Below are 25,935 nucleotides of genomic sequence, written 5' to 3'. Positions count from 1 at the left end.
ACCCATCTCTCAGTTGACACTTTGGGAGACATGACTTTAATTTCTTTTAGGCATCAGTTTCTGAGAATGTGCTCTGGGTTTTGCAGGAGGCACAAAACTCACTACCAGAAAATCATATGTGACTGAATGGAAGAGATTTTCTATTTGGTGTCTTAAGTATGACCTGGACCTTTTTTCTTTGGAGAGTTCCTGTGGTACTTTATTGTTTGCATGAGTTGCTCAGTTCTGGCTTGACATATTCATCTGCTAAACTTCATTTGTTAGCCATTTCTGCTTGTCCTCTGAAGCCAGATTTGTCTTTTAGTTTTTAAGTCAAAAAAGTTTTGAAAGGAGTCATGCATACTCAGCCTCCAGGAAAACCTATTCCTCCTTCTTGGGACCTTAATTTTGTTCTGAAGTTTCTTCTTCCCTGTAGCATTGTACTTACAAGACTACATTGTTGATAGCTCTCACTTCTACCTAGAGGGTGTCTGCACTTCAAGAACTCATGGAGGTTCCACTTTTTTGGTTTTTCATAGGGACAGAGTGCCTCTTCATACCAATCCTTCTTTTACGCCTAAAGTGGTTAATGATTTGGCCTTCAATCAGTCCAGTCATCTTATTTCTTTGTTCCCATCTTCTCAGAATCCTAATGAGGGGGTTCTTCATACCTTGGATTAACGCAGACATATCAGGAAAACATATCAGGAAATCTGAGGAGCTTTTTGTTTCATTTCATGCCAGGAGCTTGGGTTTGACAATATCTAAGTTGACCATCTCCTTCTGGATTTCTAAGGCCATTTCTTTTAGCTATTCTTTTTATGGCAAGCAGCTTTCTTCTTCTGTTTGTACTCATTCTGCCAGGGCAGTGGTCTCTTCTGATACCTTTTTCAAGGGTCTGGATACTAGATCCATCTTGGAAGTTGCTAATTGGTCTTTTGTTCACACTTTCACCAAACATTAAAAGTTGGATTTTATTTTGAGGACCAGGGCAGGTTTTGCCACATCCATCCTTCATGGGTTTTTGGAGGGCTATTCTGTGGTGTCCTCCACCCATACTTTCCAGTAACTTTTGTACTCTCCCAAGATTAAAGAGTACTGCAGCAGTGATAAGGAAGGGCAGAGTACTGTTGTGTAAGATGTAGCCATAACAGTAGATGTCCCACTTGTCACTATTGCAATACTCTCTCCCCCCTGTTACTTTCTGTTGTTTTCCTTCTGGCTGAGGGGTATTTCCTTCTTCTTCTACCCTTCCTGGATGTACATGTTATTGCTTTCTTCTGGGATTGCTGTGTTTCTTCTGGGACACTTCATTTCTAAGGATTATGAGCTCGCACATCACATGTGTACCTTATGCCTTGCATGTAAGAAGTACATCTGATATACGGTGCCAGGAAGATGTAACGGTTTTGATAGGCTGGCTGGAGGTTTGGCTATCTTTGGCAGGATATCCCATTTGTAAAGAATACTGCAACAGTGAGAAGTAGAACATCTGCTGTTATGGTAAGATCTTACATAACTACACTTTTTAATGGTAAGACAAATATTTCTATATATTTTAGCATACAATTTGGAACATTGATTTCATTTCATCTTTAGGATCAATCAAAAGTATATCCTTCAGAGCCATTATAATCCCCCTCATTTCTTTCCAGTAGCAGAATGCAACACACCTTTTGGAATGTACCTTTCCAAAAACATTGCAATAGAATGTCTGCAAAGTTTTCTCACTAAAAAAAAAAAATCAATGGGCGGAATTTCCTTAGCTGCTTAAACAGTCTAAAAATCTTTGTGCTTTTCTCTGTCTCATACCTATCCCCAGATGGTAATCACTGTCTTGCCTTTAGGCTATGAAAGATCTTGTCTTAAATAGACCTCTTCTACCTCGGAAATACTGGTAGTACTGATACATACTCACTCCAAAGACCTCAACTTTCATCACAACCATTAAGACCTACTTGAGAGATAGGTTCCTCATGCAAAAAATCTTCTATCTATGGAACAAGCTCCCCTTTCATGTCAGTGTATCTGTTCTGCCTTGACAAATGGATGCTTACCCACAAATTTACTGCTGGGGAAGCCATATGACTCTCATTGAGCAGGTTGCAAATCTTCCCTCTAATATCTCTGTGTTGAATGGCTAGGCTCTGTATGGTCACCCAGACTGCCTACCAAATAAGAATCTATGACTCTACAAACCTAGAATGTATTTATTTAAGCATAGATGTGCTTTTTATGCCATTACTTCAAATACCCAATACGTGGGGAAAGAATATTGATAAATGCCACTCTAGTACACAAGAAGTAAAACAGCTTACTTGCCTGCCTAAGTAATGTTATTTAAGATAAAACTTTTTTTTTGTCTAATGACTTTTCATTAAAGTTAAACTTTACTTAAATAAGTGCACACAGTAGTTTGGTACAGCTGCAGTTTCCACACTGCAAACAATCAGGGGGAGCTGCAAGAACCATAATTTCATTAGCAGTTTCTCTTGGCAGATGAAGCTGAGGAATTTGACTACATAATGTCTTGAAGTAGTAAGGTTCCTGGTAATATTCAATGTAGGGTAGAGACTGCCTGGAGCAGTAAGGCTATAGCAATATTCACTTTTCCTCCATTTCTTTTGTTCACATCCCCTCCATCTATACCTACCCCAGAAATAATGCCTACCTGTAAAGTTGCTGGGGTTTTGTAACCATGACAGACTGAAGGGCTCAATGATTGTGTGGAGATGGTTCAAGCATCTTATAAGGATGTATTCTGGATGGTTTCTGTTGGTGATCTGAGCACAGCCCATTATGAAGTGGTTTAAGGCAGAGACAAAACAAGATGGAGGGAACAAATGGCCTGGGAAAATTTGGAAAAGTGAAGGAAGACAGTTCACCTTGTTTATTCTGCTGGAAATTCCATACTCATTAGGAAAAGTTGTTCTTAGGCTGTCATTTGTATAATGACATAGGGGTCTCTGATTTGTTTCAAGGGGGTAGATGCATGGTAACATGTCTCAGTACTTAAGTATTTGAAAAAAAAATGTACATCTATGTAGAAAGAGCCATACAAGTATGGAACTGAAGTGAGTGAATAGAAATATAGGATTTTATGATACCCCCAGAAATAGCTTACTGACATATGTAGATAAGGCAGCATTGCATTTGATGGGGAAAATCGGGTCTATATTAGAACACTGACTTTTTAAAACGTCGAATGTTCTAATATTGACCCCTATTCAGCGAACGCTGACAACATCAAACATGCAGAACAGCGAATTATTTCCCTTGGAAAAAATTTGCTGTTCCGACACACATACACACAACACAAACACACCAAACAAACAGCAATCCACACACACACACACCTAAAATCCTACATCTAACCATACACTACACTGTAAACACACCACTAGCTATCCACTTACCTTAACCCAAACCCTAACCATATGGTCCGTCATTATCGCACACTTACCTGACCTGCGCCCTAACCCTAACTCACCTAAAACACGCCCTAACCCTCACGTCCACACAATTGCACACTTACCTGATTTTGACCCATAACTTTCCACCACAGTGCTGAACATAGCAAAGCCACAGGAACGGCCAACCAAATTCCTTCCATAGGAAGAAATTTGGTGTTCTGCAGCTTTACTATTTTCAGCGTTCACTGAATAGGGGTCGATATTAGAACATTCGAAGTTGTGAAACTTCGATGTTCTAATATACAGCCGTGAAACTCCAACAGCAGGAAAATAACAGTACAGTGTTGCTTTCTACATAGCAGTTCATAAACAAACTATGATATGTTTTTAAGAGATATATAAAAATTATGCAACCTAAATGAAAGCCTGACTCTCAGCATACAATACATCATGCCCTCTAAGTCCATTGTTCGAAAGGTAATAGCCCTGGTCAAATTTCTCCTAACATTATAAATACCACCTTGGGTCTCCCCTGAAAAGAGGCCACTAGCCTAGTGAGACTAACCTGGTTAACAAAGGATATATAAAAAAATAATGAAAATAATAGGTCATCACTACTCATGAACAACAGCAGTGAAAGGCAGACAGCAGTCACAACATGTCTCCAAATGATATTTCCAGTGTAAATCCAAGAAGCAATGTATGACTTGCTGCTGAGCCTGCCTAGATAGATGTACTGCTTTGGAAAGTGATTGCTGTGTGAAGTAGTTGCATTATTGACTGAAACTAACCCTTGCATTACAAAGCTTTGGGTTTTAAATTAATTTGTCTTCTGGTGTATAAATTTCCAAATGGTCTCTCACTACTTAAACCTTCAAGTATCATTTATTAATGTATAGTTTCTTATGTGGCATGTGACATGTATGGCACAGTAGCAGAGCTTTATTTCATTTGCTTGTTAAACCATTTTGTAAGTTCGTATTAATTGTATGGACATTAATATGATTGTCTTTATTCCCTCAAAATATTAGAAGTTCTTAAACATAGTCCACTTTTTAAAGAGGAAATGTATCACAACCTAAATTGTGTTAATAATACACAAATGGAATATGCATATCAGTAGTAATAGGAGCTTTCTAAACTTGGAGTATAAATAAAATGTTTCAGTAACATTGTATCCTGCTTGCTATTTCATCCGCCCATCTGATATGACATTTGAGTGCTGAGCTGCTTGTCAAATCTGATCCAACCATTAGCCATTGTTCCTAGCCTTGCGGTCTCTCAGATTTTTCCCTCCCATAATTCTCCTGTATTCTCCAGTATCTTCAGACTTTGTTTGCTGCCATCACGAGCACACAATTCTTGAATGCCAGCTAAGTGCTCCTACAATTATAGCTTCTCCTTACACACGCACACACACACACACACACACACACACACACACACACACACACACACACACACACACACACACACACACACACACACACACAGAGTTTGATTTTTACTTCTCATCTACTTATTCATTCTTTTTGTTACTTCTTGCATGTATCTCAGATTTAAATTCTTTAATTGTTAGAATCCTTTGGCCTCGTGTCCTCTTAGTGTCTAAGCTTAATTTAACATTATTCTTTATCTTCTCTTTTCTTCATATTAAAAAAGGCTCTTCTTGTAATTTTCTTTGCTATTAAAAAATGAATAAGAGCTTTTAAAAAGTGTTCATAAGTGCAGATATGAGCTCTTTAGAGGACTGTCATAACAATCTTATACTAAAAGGGTTTCTGTCTACAGATAGCCAGCCTCCTTTTCGGCAGAAATCCTACAAAGAAAAAAGTAAAAGTACAACTGGCATCAATTTCTAATTTTCATTATAGGCTCGAAAACATCTCTCTGGCCTCACACAAGCTTTGCAAGGTCTTCCTCAGAGGAATGTTTCATCGTTTGTCTCCAATCAAAGACCCCTACCTCTCATTGGACTTTAATTTTGCACTGGAAGCTCTAACAAAACCTCCCTTCAAACTAGCTTCTACTGTGGAATTAAAGTTTTTAATCATGTAGACCTCTAGTTTTAGTTGCTATTACTATCAGTGACAGAACCCACACTGTGAAAGCAGCAGACTCCAAATCCGACTTCAGACCAGTGACAAGTGGAGTACCACAGGGTTCAGTCCTGGGCCCTCTCCTGTTTGATATCTACTTCTCTGAAGTACAGGCTAACACAGAAGGTCTTTGGCTAATGAAGTTCGCAGATGACTGCAAACCAGGAGCCATAATCGAAACTCCTAACGATGTGGACATCCTACAAAAGGGCCTCACTGAGACAGATGCCTGGTGTCAAAGCCATGGTCTCAAGCTCAGTGCTAAAAAGTGCACTTTCATCCCCTTTGGTAAAAATTCTGTACCCATGAACTACAACATAGGCGGTAGTATACTTAACACCGAAAGTGTGATAAGAGACCTTGGGACATAGGTGGACAGTAGTCTCTCCTTTGATAATCACATCGTCAGGAAATCCTTCTACGTGGGCACACCTCATCACAAAAGGTTTCTCATCCAGAAAAAAGGTCATTGTTCCCCTCTACTCATCACTCATTAGACCCATTATAGAGTACAATGCCCCTTTTGGTATGTACCTCACAAGACATCTGCAACAACTGGAAAGGCCGCAGAAATACCTTACAAAGAGGATTACCAGCTTCAAACTGATGCCCTATGCAGACGGTCTCAAAAAACTCCAGCTTTACTCCGTCGCATATCGCCTACTCAGAGGTGATCTCTGCCTAACATACAAAGCTATGTCAAACCCAGAGCTGTTGGACATGCTCCACTTAAAGAAATCCCAATCCCTCCGAGCTACACGCTCTAGGGACCTAAATCTTGTCACCACAATAAACAGAACATGCTGGAGGGATAGATTCCTGTCCCAGAGACTTCCCATACTCTGGAATAAACTACCTATCTATATCAAACAAAGCTCCTCATTAGCACTCTTCAAGAAAAATCTTGACGATTGGATGGGAAATAGGAAATTCACCCCAGGGATCACCTCTGTGGCTCTGCTTGACAGTGGCACAGGAAAATCATTTTCTTGGGTGGCAAAAGCCAGTGTACCTTTTTGGCTGGGCTTGTATAGGCCCCAGGGCCGATAGCCTAGTACCTACCTATGAACCTATGAACCTATTACTACGCCGAGGTGAACTGCAGAAGTTCTTGCTTTTGTTTCATTCCTCCATACTTGATATTTCATAAGGATGGGGTGACCCTGAAAACTGACCCTTCCTTTGTCCCCAAGGTCGCTTCAGAATGTAATCAAGACCAACCATTACATATTCCAGTTTTCTTTCCTTATCATTTCAGCAAAGGAGAATATTTGTTACATACCTTGGATCTTCATAGACAACTTCGAGTCTGTCTCTACAGAAGAAAACCTTTCAGGAGAGATTCTCAAGATTGGCAGGAAAAGTTCTAAGCAGACATTATCCAGATGGCTGACTGCATTACCTTAGCCAGTAAACCAAAATCTCATTCCACAACATCTGTGGCAATATTTATTGACTTTTTCAAAAACTCATCAGTTGACGAGACAAGTTCTACATTGTATACCTTTGTCAAACACTGTAAGTTGGGTGTAAATTCTAGGGGTACAGCTTCCTTTGAAGCTTCAGTCCTGAAAGGCATCCTGTCATAATTTCACCTGAGAGATCATGCAGCTTCGGATTCTGTCACAACTGTCAGATCAGATAAATGGATGAAATAGGATAAAGAAGTTAAGTACTTACCATACCACTGGATTCTTTTCATCCTAGTCCAAATATCTCTCTTTCTCTCCTTTGCTTATCCACATTGTGTCATCATTCCAAGGACCTGCAGACTGTATAACTGCATCATATCTGTCATCTTCCTTGGTTCCTGGTTTGTTCACAGACCTTCATGGTGGCCAACTCAATCTGAAAATGCAGAGGTAACGGGGAGTCATGGGAGAAAAAATCTGAGAGAACTTCAGGCTAGGAGCACTGGCTGATGGCTGGATCAGATCCAAGAAGTAGCTGGATACTCAACTGTTGTATCAGATGGACTTGGATAAAAAGGATCTTGTGTTATAGTAAGTGCATAGTTTCCATTAAGTTGTACACTTGTGGAATTGGAATGCCGCTGCATAGTGATGTAGTTTACTGTGACATGTTAGACTTATTTATGTACATTTTCTAAATCTTTCCACAGGATGTCAAAAACAGAAGAAACCCACGACTTGTTCCTTACACACTCCTGGATGAGCGCACAAAGAAATCCAACAAGGACAGCCTTAGGGAGGCAGTTCGCACACTTCTTGGTTATGGTTATAATCTGGAAGCTCCAGACCAGGATCACGGTGAGTTTAGTGAGTAGTCTTGTGCTCAGTATGTTGTTTATCATACTCTGTACATAGATGTTTCCTGAAACTGCTGATGAATGTATTAACTATTCAATCAAGTTCTGTAAGATGTTAGACATATGATTATACATTTACGCGACATGGTAACTTAGTTCCAAGGTCTATGGTTGGTTTGAACCTGAACTTTTGTCACTACATGTGTGGATTTTACATATTTTGCCTATGTATGTGTGGTTTTCTCCTGGTACTATCAATTATTGCACAAAAACAAGCTGGTTGGTTGGCTACTGTATATTTTGCATTTGCCTTGCTTTACACTTGCCCTTGTGGTTGAAGTTGTGGCTAAAAAGGGTACAAGAAGGACCAGTTCACTTACTCAGTTAAAATATATAACATAATATAATATGATATGATATAATGCAATGCAATGATAATATTATATACTTTAATATAAAATAATATAATATAATGTAATATAATATAATATAATATAAATGATACCCTTTCAAACCAGACTACCAGGTTATATAATATGTGTACTGTATTTTGGCCTTCTCAACCCTGACCATCAAGGGCCCTTCCGTATTTAAATGACTCATACATTCTCCACTGGCTGGCTAAAATCATATTACCAGATGTGGTGATAGGTAAATGGAGGAGAAGTATCAGCCATGGCAGTTCATATTTTTTGATGTGCCCTGCCCATGCCCCCCCCCCACCTCAGTGTGCTGTGATGTTAAGGCATGCTTTGTTTATAAACGATCTGCCAGTGCAGTCCTTATTCTTACAACAGGTCTGATGTCCCAAGTATCCACCATTGCTATAGCCAAATCCAAGAATCTTCTTCTATCCTCCCAAGAATAAGCAAGTTGAAAAAATGCTGCTCATTTTCCTTCTCCCTTTGACTCCTTAGAGATTGATTGATGTGCATAGTTCTGAAAGTAATTTAAACATCAATGAAAGACCCTGTATGATTTTTTTTATATATCCTACTAATTTTAATACCATGAGTCCATTACTTGATAAGGAACAAAGACCTACTCTTTGTATAATAAACCTCATCTCTGCCCTTTGCTCCTGTCATCATAGCCCCCGCCACTTACCTCATCTCAGCAGTGATTTCATCTCCCACCATTAACTGGTACAAAATGGAGAGACAGGTCAGCAGTGGCTATTAATGAATTTCAAAAACACTAGGGGTGTTTTAGTTTTTTTTTCTGTGCCTCATGAGAGCTTCCTGCAGTTTTTTGCATGTGAAATTGATGTGCACACATACTTGCATATGGACCATCCTTCCCTCAGACATCCACAAAATTCCAGGGGTATATAAAGCAGGGGTGCTGGAAGATATTGCAGGCTGGGGGAAGGGGGGTTGGTCCAGAACGGCACTTAGTGACTCAAAAAGATATTTTTTAAAACCGTTTACTATGATAAAAAAGCATACATGTAATATTCAGCTGGAGTTCCACTAAAAATAATTCCACAGAGATTTAAAATAAAATTACAGAAGCCAGTGCTTTTCTTTACTCTATTCCAGTTCTGAGTGACACACATACTTTCATGTGAATGTATGTCTTATTTATTCATTTATTTATCTTTTGCTGACCGGGTTATTCCTGCTAGGGTAGTGGCCTTTTTCCAGGGTAAAGACCCAAGATGATATTAACACTACTAGGGGAAATTTGGCCAGAGTGTTGTGGAACTTTCCCTTACACTTCATTGTCATGAGTGGGACCCATTTTGGAGGCGCACTTCTTGTTTCCATTCCAGACATAGAAGCAGCCCAGAGAAACAGGGAGGCAGATGGAGAGAAAAGACGATGATGCAGTAGTGAAAGAAATGGAGGAGAAAGCAAATATCGAGACTGGAAAATGTGTGCAGGATTCTGAGGAAATGTTTCAAAGAAATCTGTTTGATGGAAATGAGTCACCATAATGTATAATTACAACACTCCAATTGGGAGGGTTGCAGGATGATGTACTTAAAGAAATGTTGGTGTAGAGTGAGCCAGAAAATGAAGGAGATGTTTCCTGGGGGGATATTATGGTGAAAATACAGAAGGAGGTTGCAGGGACAATCCCAAAGAATAGTCGTGAGATGGAAAAAACTTATGCAAAGAAAGGAAAAGAAGGCAAAAGAAGAGTAGCAGAAAAAAAGGCTGAAGAACATGAAAAACAAACATTAAGCAGTAAGGATTCAAAGTAAAGAAACAAAGAAATGGACAGGTATGAAGTGTGGGACAATGTAATAGCTCCTCTGGGTGTAAAAGCACATGATATAAGAGCATTTATTCTTATTAACAAAGAGAAATTTTGTGACATCATATTTGAGACTGTTTTTCAATGGGAATTTTTTCGGAGAATATAAAAAAAAAGAAAGGCTATAACTGATATAATCTATGTGTGATAAAAGCATTTAACAGGGAAACAAAAAACAAAAATTCATGTACAGTTTCAAACAGAGGTAGAAAGAGAGACTTTGAAAGGGCATTTGAAAACATTATATAAAGAAGTACTGGGCATTGCATAAGTGTATGACAGATAGGGTTTATGGACTGGTGGCTGGGACTGTAATAGTGTGTTAAACTAGAAGGAGTCATGTGGAGGGTAATAGGGGTATTGTAAAGTATTGGGAAAACAAAAACAGGTTTTTTGTGGAAAAGAAGGACATTTGGTAAGTAACTGTGACAAAAGAAAAAGTTATATTTGTGGAGAAATGGGATATGATGCAAAAAATGTGAATTGAAATGTTATAAATGTAACAACATTGGGAATTTATGGATGGATTGCAAAATTGAAAATAAGAGTAAGGAAAAAGAAAAAGAAAGAGAAGAAATGAGCAAAGAGAAGACGTTAGAAGTAATAGAAATAGAATAGAAAGAAATGAAAAAAGAATAAAGATGACATAGAAGAAGATTCTGAAATAAGTGATGAAGAAGACATAAACTGGGAGGTACTAAAAGAAGAAAAAACTAATTCTATTGGTAAAATGGTAAAAGGCAGAAAAAGAATATTTAAAGAGATAAGTACAAAAGAAAAGTAGAAAGGAAATGGATGAAAAAGAATACATACAGCTAATGACTGGGGGTTAGTATAATGGTTAAGGTGTTTGACTCACAGACAATATACAGTGTTTGATTTTCACCTTGGGGGTAATTGGGTAGGTTTAGAATGGCCTAATAAGAAATCTAGTGTAGTAATTAACTATGAACCTATGAAACCATGAATCTGAGGAAAAGGGAAAATGAAAATTTTTGTGTGCTTTCTGTAAATGTGAAGAGTGTTAAAAATATAGTAAGAAGAACAGAGATTTTGGAGTGGTGTAATACATGTGCTATAGGGTCTATATTACAGCGCCAAACGAAAACAAGTTCGAACGTGGTAATATCGAACCGTAAAGTCTGAAAGTGGAAAATAGCGAAGCCACGGCACATTTACTTTTTTCCCAGGGAAAAAAAATAGTGGGCCATTTTCGGGGCTTTGCTATTTCCTCCACTATGGTACAATCTCAGAGTTGGTATATTTAAGTAGGGGGTGTGGGGGGGGGGCACAGCCCCCACTTCAGTTTAAGTTTAAGGTTAATTTTTTATTTTTTTTTCACAAAACAGTGATTTTTATCTCTGGGAAAAAAGATTTGCTGTTCTGTGCTTTTGGTTTTGTTGGGTTTCAGACATAAGGGTTCTATATTACAACAATCGAACTTTTGTAAGTTCGACATTGTTGATATAGACCCTGTGATATAGATGTAATTATGTTAGAAAACACAAGATGTTTAACAAATGAAGAAAGATTGAAAATAGAAAAACTATGAGGAGGAAAGATAATCTGGAATTTGGGAAATGAGAGATGTTCTTGGAAAGCTGTATTCTGTAGAAATACAGTAAAGATATTAGATGTAACTTTAGCGAAAATGGGAACATTAGCCATTTTAGATTTAAAATGGAAAGAAAAAATATATAGTATTATAACAGTATATGCTTATAGTAATTGTAAAGAAAGGGAAAGATTTAATCAGATTTTAGACTATGCAGTAATAAATATGAATATTATAAGAGGATACTTTAATTGTGATTTAAGAGGCAATCGTAATAACAAAGGCAATTATATAAAAAAAAGTTTTAAAAATGTGGTATGTTAAAATTTTGGGACAAAATTTCCTGAACTTACAAAAGGGGTATGTATAGAACTGAGCTAGATTATTTTATAGTATCAGAAGGTTTTGTTATAGGTGAAGGGAAGGTAGTTGAAACAGGATATCTGATGTCAATTTTCATTCTTTCCTCATCTGTTGGGTTTGGATCTGATCCTCGGATCTGACTCAGCTGTTACATTAGCACATGGCCACCAAAAAAGCACTTGAGCTCCTGTCTTACCCATATTGCACCAACCTCTCAGATCTCATTTGCCACTTTAGTGAATAAGACGTGGTCGCCTTCAGCTCTCAAGTAGATTTTCAAAAAGATAAGTTCTATAAATTTAACTTCTTAAATACTTTATATTTATATATGTCCTCCCTTTCTTACACTGGGTGTAATCTTCTTTACCATTGTTGGTGATTATTATTATTCTTCTTTTCTTGCTTCTACATAGTTTTGTGTATTTTTAGTACCATTATTGGTATTTCTTTCATTTTTCTCTTTTTATCTGTAAAATAAAAAAAAAATTCTCTTTCAATCTGTAAAATAAAAAAGTGATTTTCTTCTCTTTTTCTGTAAATCTGTATTTTTCAGGTGTCAGAAAAAGGCCTTTCAGGGTTTGAAAAATGTCAAAAGTGTGGGCATAAATTGCCTTTTTCAGACGTGCATTCTTTATGCGTTCATTGCTTGGGCCCAGATCACCTCAAAGTTGATTACCAGATATGTCAAAAAATATAATTCATGGGCAATTGTTGATTGTAAAAATAAGTTGATATTAAAAGGCTTACTCTCTACATCTTTTTCTGAAGCCATTGCTGAAGCTTAACCCTCCAAGTCTAAAACTCAGGAGACTTTTTCCAAATCTCCCAAACCGTCAGATTTGTCAACTCCTTCATCCTTGGAGTCACCTAAAAAGAAGCACAAATCAGATCCAAAGACTTCTACAGTTTCAGCACTGGATCTGACACCTTCCTTTTCAGATCTGACTGCTTTGGGTCTGACAGCCATATCAAGGACTAGGTACTCTCCTACCTTTGACCAAGTACCTTCCAGAGTTCCCCTTCCTTTTTTGGAACTCAGACAGATTAAGTCCCCATCCTTGGCTTCCTCTCGATCTTCCAGAAGTCTAACTGAACATGATGAGGAGATTTCTCTCTTTGCAGATTCAGATGAGAGTTCTTTTGTCTCCTACCCCTTCAGATCAGGAAGACCATCCTTCTACCACTCCACCTTGTATAGCTCCTTCGCTGATCTGACCGATTGGTTTGGAGCCCTAGATCCAAGCCTTCTGGGTCTGTGTGGTTCAGATCCAAAGACATTTTTTATCTTCAGATCCAAAGCTGTCTCTGAGTGTACCAGCTTCAATGATGTCGGAGATGGATTACTCTCAAAAAAGAAGTGTCCCTGTCGGGTCGGAGGTGTGAAGTTGTATCTGAAGTTTTCAGAGCCATCTTTGCCCCTCAGAGCCTCAGCTCGATTCCAATTTCTGCCTTGGGTAGATTGCTTTTGGGGCAGAGAGAATCAATGGGTCAGAAGCTTGGCATCTGATGTTGTTAATCTTCTTTCCATTCATCACTGATGGGTTTGATTCTGAGCCCTCAGAACCAAGTTGGCCTAATGCCAAGCTCACGCCAGTCAAAAACTCTCGAGCTAAGCTTCTACCTGCAATTCCCTTCTCCCTGTTACCTCAGATCTCGTTTGCTTTGTAGCCGTAAAGCCGCGTTTCAGACAAGATCTCAGCTAAGTAGAAAACCTTTGATATTTCTTGGGATTTTTTGTCACTTTTCACTCTTTTGTGGTATATATTGATAATTATATATTCATACAGTTATATTTAATATTTTAACTCCTGCTTCTACCCGTTTTCGGCCTTCTCTCTCTACCTTTGGTGGTATTCATTGAATTCCATTGTTGGTATTTTCTTCTCTCTTTCCCTTTTAACTGAATAGTTGGGTGTTTTTTAATGTATTTCTTGGGTGTTGTGTGTATTTCTATAGGTTTATATGTAGAGTTAGCAGAGTTTAAAATTTTCCTATACTACCCTTCCTGGTTGTTGTGTGTGTAAATTTTCATGATGTTTGATAAAAATGGCACATCGGGTTTCAAACATTGTGCTTCTTGTAAGGGTAAACTTCCAAATAGTGACTCTTATGATGATTGTATTTATTGTTTGGGGGTGCCCCATCTTTCGGTGCAACCTCCCTGTGTGATTTGTCAAAGTTTTAGTCAGTGCACTTTGAACGAGCGCAAGAATAAGTTGATCCTGAAAGGCCTACCTAAATCTCCTTTTTCAGAGGGCCTTTCTGCGACAGAGGTCTCAAACCCTCCTATTAAGGACAAGAAAAGGTCCCATTCAGTTTCCTCCTCACCATCCGGTCACCAGACCAAATCTGTAACATCTAAAGTGCCAAAATAATCTTCAGAGCATAAGTCTGCCTCATCAGCACCGACCTCTTCTGCTCCAGCTACGACTGTTACTATATCAGGACCAGCTTCAGCTCCAGTGATGGGAACTATAGACCTTACAATGACTGCTACGACCTTGGCACCGAGTGCTGTTTTGGCACAGTGCACTCCTTCAATGCCTATCTCTGCAATTACGCCTGAACCTTCTGTGTTGGCTCTGAATGCCCCTTCGGCACCGAGCGCTTTTACAGTCCCGATAACTACGATGTAGACTCCACTACTTCCGATCTCCAAACTTGAGATATCAGTGCCAGCAGATTCTGCACCACAGACCCGATACTTCCATCTATAGGCCCATTTCTAGGGCAGTTGTACAGTCCATTCCTAGAGCAACCTGACTCCCTGTATGGAGTATCCACTAGATCCACCAGGAGCCTTTCAGAACTTTATGTGGTGCATCTAGTGGAACAACTGCTGACAACTAGGGGCATACCCACTCCTTCCAGGACCCATCCCCCTCTGGGGCTTGGGTTGACTTTTCCACAGACTCCATCCGTTTCTCCTCTTTTGACCGTACTGGTTCCAATGCCTTCTGCTCTGACATCATTTTTGGAACCCCCCCATCTTGGCACCTGTAGTGGACCTCACTGGGGCTCCGGGACTGTCCTTTTGGTCTTCAGTTCCCGCTGAACTGGTCCTTCCTCAAGCCCGTGATTGGGCTTTAGGCTCCTTGGGTCATGGCATGACTCTGAGTGTTTCTTCAGCTCCATCCTCAGTGCCACAATCCCTGTCTGCATCAACCCTGCTTTAGGCTCCATCCTCAGAGGCAGGTTCAGTGGAGCAGGGTCTGACACCAGTTTCGAGGTTGTCCTTCTCGGTTCTGGGCTCCCATCCCTCTTTGGGTGGAACTGCTTTCTGTGCTATGGAAAGGTCCCTTGCTTCTGGTAGCATTTTGCAGATGTCAGAACCCCAGACTTCTCCCCCTGAGCTACAGCTGTCACAGGCCACCTCCCTGGGACACCGAGCAGGAAAGCCACAGAATCCCCTGTTGCAGGGTGCTCTCTCTTCCAAGTCCTCCTCAGAGGTCCCCACTGAGGAGATCTCACAGAAGAGATTGTGCAAGAGGAAGCATGTGGACTTACCTGAGGAGTCACTTACAGAAGGCACAGATTTTGATGACAGTGAAGGGTCCCTGCAGTCACCCTCCTGATGATGTCTCCTTTGGGGACATTCTTGAAATGTTGAAACAGAGGTGTGATTGGAAGTCCACTAACACTTCTTCCGAGAAGTCTGTGTTTCTACAGGCTTTCCATGCATGGCCATCTACCTCTTGGGTGACCCTGCCTGCAGATGAGCTAGTTCAGCTCATGGTGCAGCACACTTGAAAGAACCCTGGATCTGTTGAGGCGATCCCTCGGAGACTGGACAAGATTCTTTCTCCACCCAAGGAAAACCCGCATTGGTCCAGATGTTTATCCATCAATGCTATTGTGGTGGCAGTAGCCATGAAAAAGGATCTCACTGAGGAGTGTCCTACTGTCCACCCACCCAACAGACAGTCCCAGGCCGTGGACAGATTGGGGAAGCGAGTCTTTGCTTCATCAACCTTCGCCATACGGTTCCTGAACTACTTGGCATATTTTACGGGCCTCCAAAGGGACTTGATCTCCAAACTCTCTGGAACTCTCGCAGAACAGATGTCTGATGAGGCAAAGGATAAAGTTGCTTCATAGCTCACAACCCTGGAATCAATCTCCAATTTGTCCATGAGGTTGCTCTCCCATGCAACCGAGGTGGCGGCTAGAGCTGCGGGTTCAGGCATAGTTTTGAGACGCCATGCCTGGGTGCGCCTTTGTGACCTCATGGATCCTTTTAAGTTTTCCTTCCTAAATGCACCCATTGAAGCAGCTTCCCTTTCTGGCCCCAAGGTGAAGAAAACTCTGGCCAGGTGTGAGCAGGATGGTAAGACCCTGTCTGCCGTAGGTTTACATTTTTCCAACTCTCAACATTCCTTGTCCAGGAATCAGAGGAGTGGCAAAATGTGGCACACAAAATCTCAGAGTCCTTTCCATGCCATGCGTGGTGATGATACCCTCAGAGGCAGAGGGGGTAACAGTTCTGGAAGATGTCCCTACCGAGGCAGAAGGGGTCCACATAATCAGGGACCCTAGGGTTTCTTTTTATGGGCAGCTTTATCAGCGCTCCTGAAGAGTGGCCCGATTGCTTTCCTCTGGAAGCAGCTGGGGGTCATTTCTCTCTGCACCAAGCTGCCTGGCATTCACTAACCACCAATCATTGGGTGCAGAAGATACTAACCAGAGGCTACACTATTTCCATCATTGCTTATCCAAAGCTTCCATCAAAACTTCCCGATATTCCACCCAGTCAAAGTAAGAAGCAGCTGCACAAATAAACAAGCTGTATGAAAAAAAACATCATCCAATTAGTCCCACAAGACCAATGCAGATCCGGATTTTACTCAAGATTCTTTTTGGTGCTAAAAAAGACAGGGAACTACAGACCCATTCTGGATCTCAGCAATCTAAACAAATGTGTTGTCCAAACCAAATTCCATAAGGTCACAATTCAGTCCATTCGCCCTTTTCTGAGGGAGGGTGATTGGATGTGCTCGATAGATCATCGGAATGCGTATTACCATATCAAAATGGACAAAAGCTCCAGGATCCTCCTTAGCTTTTGGCTGGGAGCCAATCATTACCAGGTTCATGCCCTACTGTTTGGACTCTCTGTAGAGTGTTCAGAAAGTGCATGGCAGTGGTTGCAACTCACTTGAGACTACAAGGATTCTGGGTGTTTCCATATTTGGACGATTGGCTCCTTACCACCCCCACCAAGCATCTTCTGGTTACAGGCCTGCATTACACCCTTACACTGGCAAAATTTTGGGGGATAACTGTAAACTTGGAGAAGTCCAATCTGGCTCTGACCCAGAAGATGGAATTTATTGAAGCAGTCTTCGACACCCGCTCTTTTCTGGTGTTGTTCCCACCTCACAGACTTCAGAGACTGAGGCTTCAACTTTGGGTGATACTCTGCCAAAACAAAGTCTCAGAGAGAGAGGTTCTTCAGGTTCTAGGATACATGGCAGCTTCCATACCAATAGTGCCTCTTGCAAAACTCCACATGCGAATACTTCAATGGCTTTTTCTCTCTCAGTGGTTTCCAAATTGCTATCCTCTGTGCTTTCAGATTCAGGTAACCAATTCTTGCAAACAGGACCTTATTTGGTGGATGAGACCAGACACAGAACTTTGGAGCTGCCCATTTCAAAACTCTCAGCCCAAAGCCATTGTGACCATGGATGCTTCCCTGATAGGGTGGACGGGGCCATTTCCAGGAAAGACAGTTCAAGGCACATGGTTCACATTAGAGGCCAACTTGCATATCTCTGAAAGAATGAGAATTTACAAGGACACCACAGTCCTTAATGTTAAGTTCCAGATATGACCTATTCTGTTAGACATATTTATAGTACTTCTTTCTATTTTATGTAAAAAAAACAGCAAACAAGAATAGAGATATATTGTAGGTTGGTGCACTATTTTTAAGGGAGGAGCTCAAAAGCTTTTTGGTGGCCACGAGGTAAAGTAATAGCCAAGTCAGATCCAAAGATCAGATCTGAACCCAACAGTTGAGGAAGAAAGAAAATGGACAACACAAATGGAATGTTAAGGTAAAAACATAACTCTTATTTTCTGATCATCTTGCAGTATGGCTAAAGATAAAAGAAAACAAGGAATATATAAAAATAGGCAAAGGAATAAAAAGGATAAATGAAATAACATGGAATGAAGAAGGAAAGAAATTAAAGCTACAGTCATGGAAATATATTACTATGAGAAAATTTTATAAAAATTGATGATATTTAGTTAAAAATATAAAAAAAGTTTTTTTACAGTAGCAATATGATGTGAAAATATATAACAATGCATTGCAGATTTAGAACATAATGATAGAAAGTACTTTGACAAAAAAAAAGAATTATATGAAAAAATCAAGAAAAAAAACAAGCGCTCTTATATAAGCAAATATATTGTTTACAGGGAAAAAGAGAAGTATTGAATTACTTCTGCAGCTTAGTAACAAAAGATGGTAGTGTAATGAGAGAAATAAAAAAAATGTAAAAGGAGAAACAGAAAGAACTCAGGAAAAGATTATGAATAGTGTAGAACAATATCTACAAGAAATGTTTAAAGAAAAAAAAACAAGGTAATGAAACAACATGGAAAGTAAAAAAGTTAACAGAAAAAGAGAGTAAATAGTTGGAAAAGGAGATTTCTTTAAATGAGCTAGGTAAAATATTAGGACAACTAAATGACTGTAGGACTAGATGGAATAGGATATGGAATGTCTAAAAAACAAGGGATTGGCAAAGAAAAATATTTTTATAGCTTTTTAGTGAATAGTTAAATGAAGATTTTATAAATAAAAAAATATGTAGTAGAATACTTAAATTCATATAGAAGGAGGAAGACAGAAGACAATTTAAACTGGAGACCGATAGTATTTAATAATAATGATTATAAGGTCTTTATTAAAACAATGCAAAAGGAATTTGAAATTAAAACGGAAAATGTTATGGAAGATTATATATATATATATATATATATATATATATATATATATATATATATATATATATATATATATAGAATAAAGGGGAAGGGTTGTCAAGTATTGTTAATGATGGTTAGAGAAGTTGTGAATGATATTATAAACAGAACAGAAAAAGCAAAAATCATGATAGGTGATCTTAATAAGGCATTTGACCCAAGTGGACATGACATTTTATGGGTAAAAGTTAGGAAATTATGTATGTCAGTGCATAGCAATAATAAAGTAAAAATACTTGTAAATGGCTGGTTAAGCCAAGAGGTACAAATGAAGAATGGTGTAAGACAGGGATGTCCAACGAGTTGTACACTCTTTGCATTAGTTATGAATGTGATAGTATATGAAATACATTATAGAAATGAGGGAAATGGGCTACATGACACCTGAAGGATTAAGAATTCCAGTTCTGTTAACATATGCAGATTTCATTATAATAATTGCAAAATAAAAATTTGGATACAATAAGTAGTAATTTGCACAAATGAGTGCCTAGTGGTCATAGGTGTAGTTTTAAATAAAGAAAAAATAAAGGTTTAAGTGATGTAGTAAAGCTAGTGGGTGTGTATGTTACAGTAAATGAAATTTCTGTATTAGGTATACAATATGAGGATAAAGATGTAAGTAGAATTCACTGAGGAGAAATAATAAAAGAAATAAACCTGTCATATCTGTAAAGCATATCAATTATCTTTCAGTAAAACTGTTTTTTGATAAATTTAGTACTGATGAAGAAATAGCATACATAGCAAATATATTTATGTTGCTAACAGTATTTGAAAAAGAATTATTGCACACATTTTTTTCACTTATTCTAGATTAAACCCAGTAAAAAGAGGAGTTTTGTTAGTAAATAAAGAAGAAGGAGGTTTAGGGTTAATTAACCTACTGGTATATGCTGCTTTATTGCATTTGCACAAAGTGTTAAAGTGGATAAATGAAAAAGATGAGAGATTAGTAGTAAATTGTATAAATATAAGTGTGATAAGTTTTGAGGTATGGTAAAAAGAGTAAAAGAGGAAAATACTGTATAAATGAAGAAATAAAATGTTACTGAGGAAAAATATTTTGTGGAAAATAAAAATTGGTGATAGAGAAAAATAGAAAAGTATAGCATAAGAATGTAGTTACAAAACATTACTATATAAAGCCATGGGATAATCTAACAGATGAAAAAAATTAATGCTATAAAACTAAGAAGCAACTGATGTAATCAGAAAGTAGAATGTCAGGATTTTTTGTGGAGACAGGTGATAGATACATTTTCAGTAAAAGGAAATATGCCATATAAAAGAAAAGTGATAAAGTCAGTTTGCATTGTCAAGAAGAAGAAATTATGGAACTTTTGAAATGTAAAAGCATAAAAAGTTATGAGGAAAACTTTGTAAAGAATTTTTTTCAAAGATATAAAACAAGTGGATAAAACAAACGTGGGCATGATTAAATGTAGGTACTATAAGAATAGAAGAAAATAATATGCTACAGGAACAGATAAAAAGTTATTTTATGTTATATAGAATGAAAGAATAAATTAAATTATGTTTAATAGTAAATAGATTTCAGCAACAATATTAGTAAACTCAGATTGTGGTTATGGATAAAGTAGTGAGGGTCTAATATGGGTGAATATTTACAGTGATTGTAAAGGAAATTATGAACATGTATAAACATATTTGTATATTTCTATACTTGTACATATGTAAATATATAAATATTTTGTAAATAAGAGTTATTTTTGTATATAAAAACAGGACCCCTACTCTTTTTGATAGGTGCCGTGGAGTCTTTTATTTCCACCTGAGCTATCAAAACTCAAGCAGATGAGACTAGTTTTGTATTAAATTCAAACATTACATTACACTCATCCTGGTGTAGAAATAGAACACACAACCTTCTGCACTAAAGGCAAGTGTGCTGCTTGTTACATCACTAACAATGCACTGTTTTAACAGTGCAGTATACTGTTCACACTGATGGTCTGCATGCCAGGAACTTGGATGACTACAGGAAGGTTGTTGCAGGATTTGCAGGCAACACTAGTAAAACACCTGGACATCTGAGTGGTATGTGAATATTGCAACACTCAAACTATATTGCGTTAAACAACCACTATTATCGCTGAATAACTGGGATTCAATGTCTATGGTTCCATTCTGTTTCTGGCCATAGTCCTGGCATCTCACTGCACACTTTATATTATGAATCTGAAAGTAGACAAGCTAAGGTACATACCTTGGCTGTTTCCAAATTCATAGCAAAGTGTACAGTACGTTGTTAGGACTACAGTCAGAAACAGAATAAAAACATATCTTCCATGCTTCTGATTTGTCTGGCATGCCCATGCATGCTGGGGTTAATACGTATTGGTTTAGAGGTTGATTAAAAGAACACACACAAACAATCACCAACTCTTCTTACCAAAATCTGCATTACAAGCTTCCAGCCTTACTAGAATTTAACTGTAGAAAGTAATAAATGAAATATAATGCAAACCTGCATACAGATGTTTTGTGTTATAGACACAAGACAAGCTTTTAACAATTTAAAATGCAACTGGAGAAACAAAAATACTGTTATCATCATTCAACTTGAAAATACAGCTACTGCTATAACGTCATTATCAGTTCTACTTGATATCATTTATAAAAGTAGTAATGACAATCAACCCCAGAAGAACAATAGCAGGACTTGGAAGGACATACACCTAGTCCAAGATCATAGTCCACTGTTGAATAATTAACCTTTCAAAGACACTGTAACAGTGTGCAAAACAGCAAAACATTGATCATTATTAAGCAGTAGGAGAACCTTTTCTAGAATACAAAGACTACTTGTTAGGATCATGCAAAATTTGATCTACAGTGTTGTAATTTGAGGCTCTCTTTGGTCAATGATAAGTAGCTGTCTAGCTGGCCTGCAGAATTTGGGTTGGATAAACCTTCTGGCAACTGTTATACATATCATGGGGAAACCATGCCTTGCTTGGATGTTTGCTTTAAAGTTGTCAGTTATGTATAAGATGACATAGTAAGATAATCTGTCACAGGAGGCTGACAAACATGCACACTTAGGAAGACCATCAAATCACCTATGGCATGCCTTTAGCATACAGAAGGAAACTGGAGTACCTTTTAGAAACCCTTGTATAGTGATGATATTCAAGCTCTCTGCAGAAGGCTCCTCAGCTGAAAACTGAACTGACGAGCAAAGCACTGTGAAGCAACAAAAATAACTGTAGTGCCACAATCAAAAAAGCTTTAAGGACATCAACAGTAGCTAATATCATCCCCACTCCAAACTCAAGTCTTCTTTCTCTATACATTACTACATATTGTGCTTGATTTAACTGTTCTGTCTCACACAAACCCATACTGAACAGAAATGATTTCCATGAGTAAGTCTTGCTGTTCAACTTTCCTTCTTCCTGCATCTTTTAAACACACCCTAACTATACAAGAGGGCACAGTAATAACTGTGGCATAATTAGTGAGATTCAGCTACAGATGTTAGGGGGTTATGGATGCTGTGTGGTGCATTTAAAGCTTTTTTTTTCAACCATTACCTTGCAAGAATAGGCTTGCCACCCCTCCGTTTTTTTTCCGGACTATCAGGAAATCAAACTGATTCTCCGGTAGTCCGGAAAACACTGTACAAACTCCGGTATTCTGTTTCAAAAAGGAAACAGACTATCGGAGTTTGAAAATTGGCTGATTTACTATGCTTTTTTTACAGAAAAGCATAGTAAATCAGCCAAAAGCAGGCGGCGGGAATGAAAAAAGAGGGCGTTCCCGTCGAGTGATGCTGTCGTTACGTCCCAAAATAGGCGGTATGTTGGCGGGGTTACTGGTGACGCGAGGGGCATGGCTTTGCTCCGGTTTTAGCCGTGAAGGAAGGTGGCAACCCTATGCAAGAAAGAAAATTAATAAGAAAATAAATTCAGTGTTATTTTTCTTTCAATGAAGAAAACAACTGTCTGACAAAATAACAGCTCACAATAAATCAAGAAGACAAATGCTTGTGAGGATACAGAAATCATATCTGGGAGTAGTGCCTGCCTTCCTACTCCTCCATTAAAAAATAGTCAATGTTTTCTGTATCCCTCTGCTGTTACTTTGGGATGAAAGTCAGGACAGAAGTGAGCACAGCTGCATTTAAAGTGGCTGCTATCAAACATATACACAGCATGTCTTTTCAATCCTACTTCCAAAAGACAGCCACTTTCTGTGTACCAAATCCAATGTCAAGAGTGGGAGAAAAGCAAAAGTTAAATAGAATACAAGTAACATATTTCAGGCAGTTTCTGTCACATATTTATAACCACACCTGCCACCAAATGTGTAGCCGTCTGTGTACAAGTCTAATGTTTGACCATTAGAGGACAGTGGGAAATGAGGAAGGTGGGGGAAAAAATAACATTCACAGCAGTGCAGTCCAAGTTGTTGCTCTTAAACTGTGCACTGCCCTTATATAAGCTATACATGCTTTCTGTGCACACATTTGAGGTCTGTAAGAAGAGTTAAACAAATAATATAAACAGCATCCTTAGCCCCCCCTCCCACACAGAGACTACATTGACTTTTATGCACACCTTTGAGCATAGCCAATCTTACACTGTGTGGTATTCAGGGCAGAGGCTGCTAGTAAATCTGTGTCAAAGTATACTTAAATAGCCTGGGCTCTGGGGACCACCAGGTCTCCAAAAGCTCTGAGGGTCTGACTGTTATATGGTGCATTTATTCTCTAATTTTTGAAAGATAATTACTTTCTAACTTTTTTCCTGCTACCCAGAAGTGTTATATAGTCAGTGTTTGCTATATTTTGTTATTTGCTAGTAATTACAGGTGTGGGGGTAGTCACATTCTTTGATTTCCTGTCCTTGCCTATTTAAGTGGTACAGTGTGAAATATTTTCTGCTTAAAAACCTCAGCTTTGGCCGGCTAAGAACTTGCTATATTCAACTGGACGTATAAGAGAATTTAAGTACCTTTATCTGCTCTTTTTTTTTCCAAAAATACAGTATTTAAATTGATTCTAACTGTGTGGAAGGAATATTAGCTGAACTGGAAGTTAGTCAGTGTTTGCTGAATTTTGTTATTTGCTAGTAATTACAGGTGTGGGGGTAGTCACATTCTTTGATTTCCTGTCCTTGCCTATTTAAGTGGTACAGTGTGAAATATTTTCTGCTTAAAAACCTCAGCTTTGGCCGGCTAAGAACTTGTTATATTCAACTGGACGTATAAGAGAATTTAAGTACCTTTATCTGCTCTTTTTTTTCAATAAAATACAGTATTTAAATTGATTTTAACTGTGTGGAAGGAATATTAACTGAACTGGAAGTTTTCACTCTGCTCTTCAGTTAGTCCCACCCAACCTCCCTGTTTTTGTTTTGGTGTTAATCTTAGTGGCCTTGCAACTGCCCGCCCCTCTTGTAAATTTGTGTTTGGATACTCCTTCTGGGCCCATCTCATTTGCTCACTCAACTGAGTGCAGTGAGATCATATTCTGATTTCAGGCACTCCTACTGTGTACAAAGAGAGCATCTGGGAAACAGAAAAAAAAAAAATTTAAGCTTGTTTCCTGCCTTTCCTGTTAAGTGGTATAGACTATTTGTAGGCTTCTGAGCCCCCAAGCCCTTCTGTGTTGGAGGGAAGCCTTCTAGCTTAGTTTTTTTCTTATAACTAGCCAGTTTTCTAGTTTCAGCACTCAAATCTGTTTCTTTGATCTCAGCACTTGTTCAGAAAAAAAAAAAAAAAAAAAAATTTCATCTGCTTTTACTGTACTTGTGTTTCTACCTACTTTTTTACTTTTGCATCATCTTAAAAGTACTCAATTGTATTTATTACTGCTTGGTGTAACTCATTCTAAGCCTTTTGGTTTAAACACTTGGGCTTCGGACCAGTTGTTTTGCACTGAGAGGGTTTGTGGTCTGCACTGTAGTGGCAGAACAGGTAGCTTACATCCTTCTAGGTTGGGAAATGCTGATTGAGGGCTCAGTGTCTGTTATTCTAAAAGTGTATTAATTCTGGTTTAAGCACTTGGGCTTCCAGGCCAGTTATTTTACATTAAGAGGGTTCGTGGTCTGCACTCTTGTGGGAGGAGAGGCTGGACTCTGCCCTTCTGAGCTGGGAATTTCTGGTTGAAGGCTTATAGTGCATGCATATCTGAACTGCTTCTTACTGAAGTTGGTGCGCCTTGTTTGCTGTGGCATAGACTGGATTCGGGCCTGCTGGATCTAGCTTTGTTTGTGTAACTTGAACACTAATCCAGGCATTCTCTAAAGTATTCAATTGTATTTATTACTGCTTGGTAATAACTTGATTAAAGTGTAGCTATCATTCTAAGTCTTTTGGATTAAGCACTTGGGCTTCAGACCAGTTGTTTTACATTAGGAAGGTTTGTGGCATGCACTGTGGTGGCAGGACAGGTAGCTTTCATCCTTCTAAGTTGGGAACTGCTGATTGAGAGCCCAGTGTCTGTTATTCTTAAAGTGTATTAGTTCTAGTTTAAGCACTTCGGCTTCAGGCCAGTTATTTTACATTAAGAAGGTTTGTGGTCTGCACTCTTGTGGGAGAAGAGGCTGGACTCTGCCCTTCTGAGCTGGGAATTTCTGGTTAAAGGTTTATAGTGCCTGAATATTTGAACTGTATCTTACTGAAATTGGTACACCTTGTTTGCTGTAGCATAGACTAGATCCAGGCCTGCTGAATCTAGCTTTGTTTATATGCTTGTTGTTTGTTTGCTTGTTATTTCCCTGGAACGCTAATTCCACCTAATATGCGGCTTCTCAGCGCTTCTGTGGATCACTAGTGATATCTGCATTGCTTACTGTACTTATTTCCTTGTTTCACTTGAAAGAAAGTTACTGTTTGTCGTTTTGCATTTAAGTTACCTGTAACACATTGCACTTAAGTTACCTGGCACTTGCTCACTAAAGCAATTATATAAGTCAGCACTAAAAATTAAAAGCACTACACCCTCACTCCCCACTGGCCCTGGTT

General features: G+C 38.6%; 1 protein-coding gene across 1 annotated transcript in view; it reads left to right on the top strand.

Moving 5' to 3' along the window:
- Positions 1-25,935, top strand: part of RYR2 (ryanodine receptor 2) — a 6,224,161-nt gene that overhangs the window by 3,050,887 nt on the left and 3,147,339 nt on the right. The window contains exon 27 of the mRNA XM_044059048.1: positions 7,614-7,761. Coding sequence (XP_043914983.1) covers positions 7,614-7,761 — 148 coding nt within the window. The remainder of the gene's footprint in view (positions 1-7,613; positions 7,762-25,935) is intronic.

This window comes from Protopterus annectens, chromosome 1.part2, assembly GCF_019279795.1.
Source record: "Protopterus annectens isolate FY-2018-M chromosome 1.part2, PAN1.0, whole genome shotgun sequence".
NCBI lineage: Eukaryota > Metazoa > Chordata > Ceratodontiformes > Protopteridae > Protopterus > Protopterus annectens.
The sequence above is the reverse complement of the archived record's forward strand: the minus strand, read 5'-3'. Positions and strand labels throughout refer to the sequence as shown.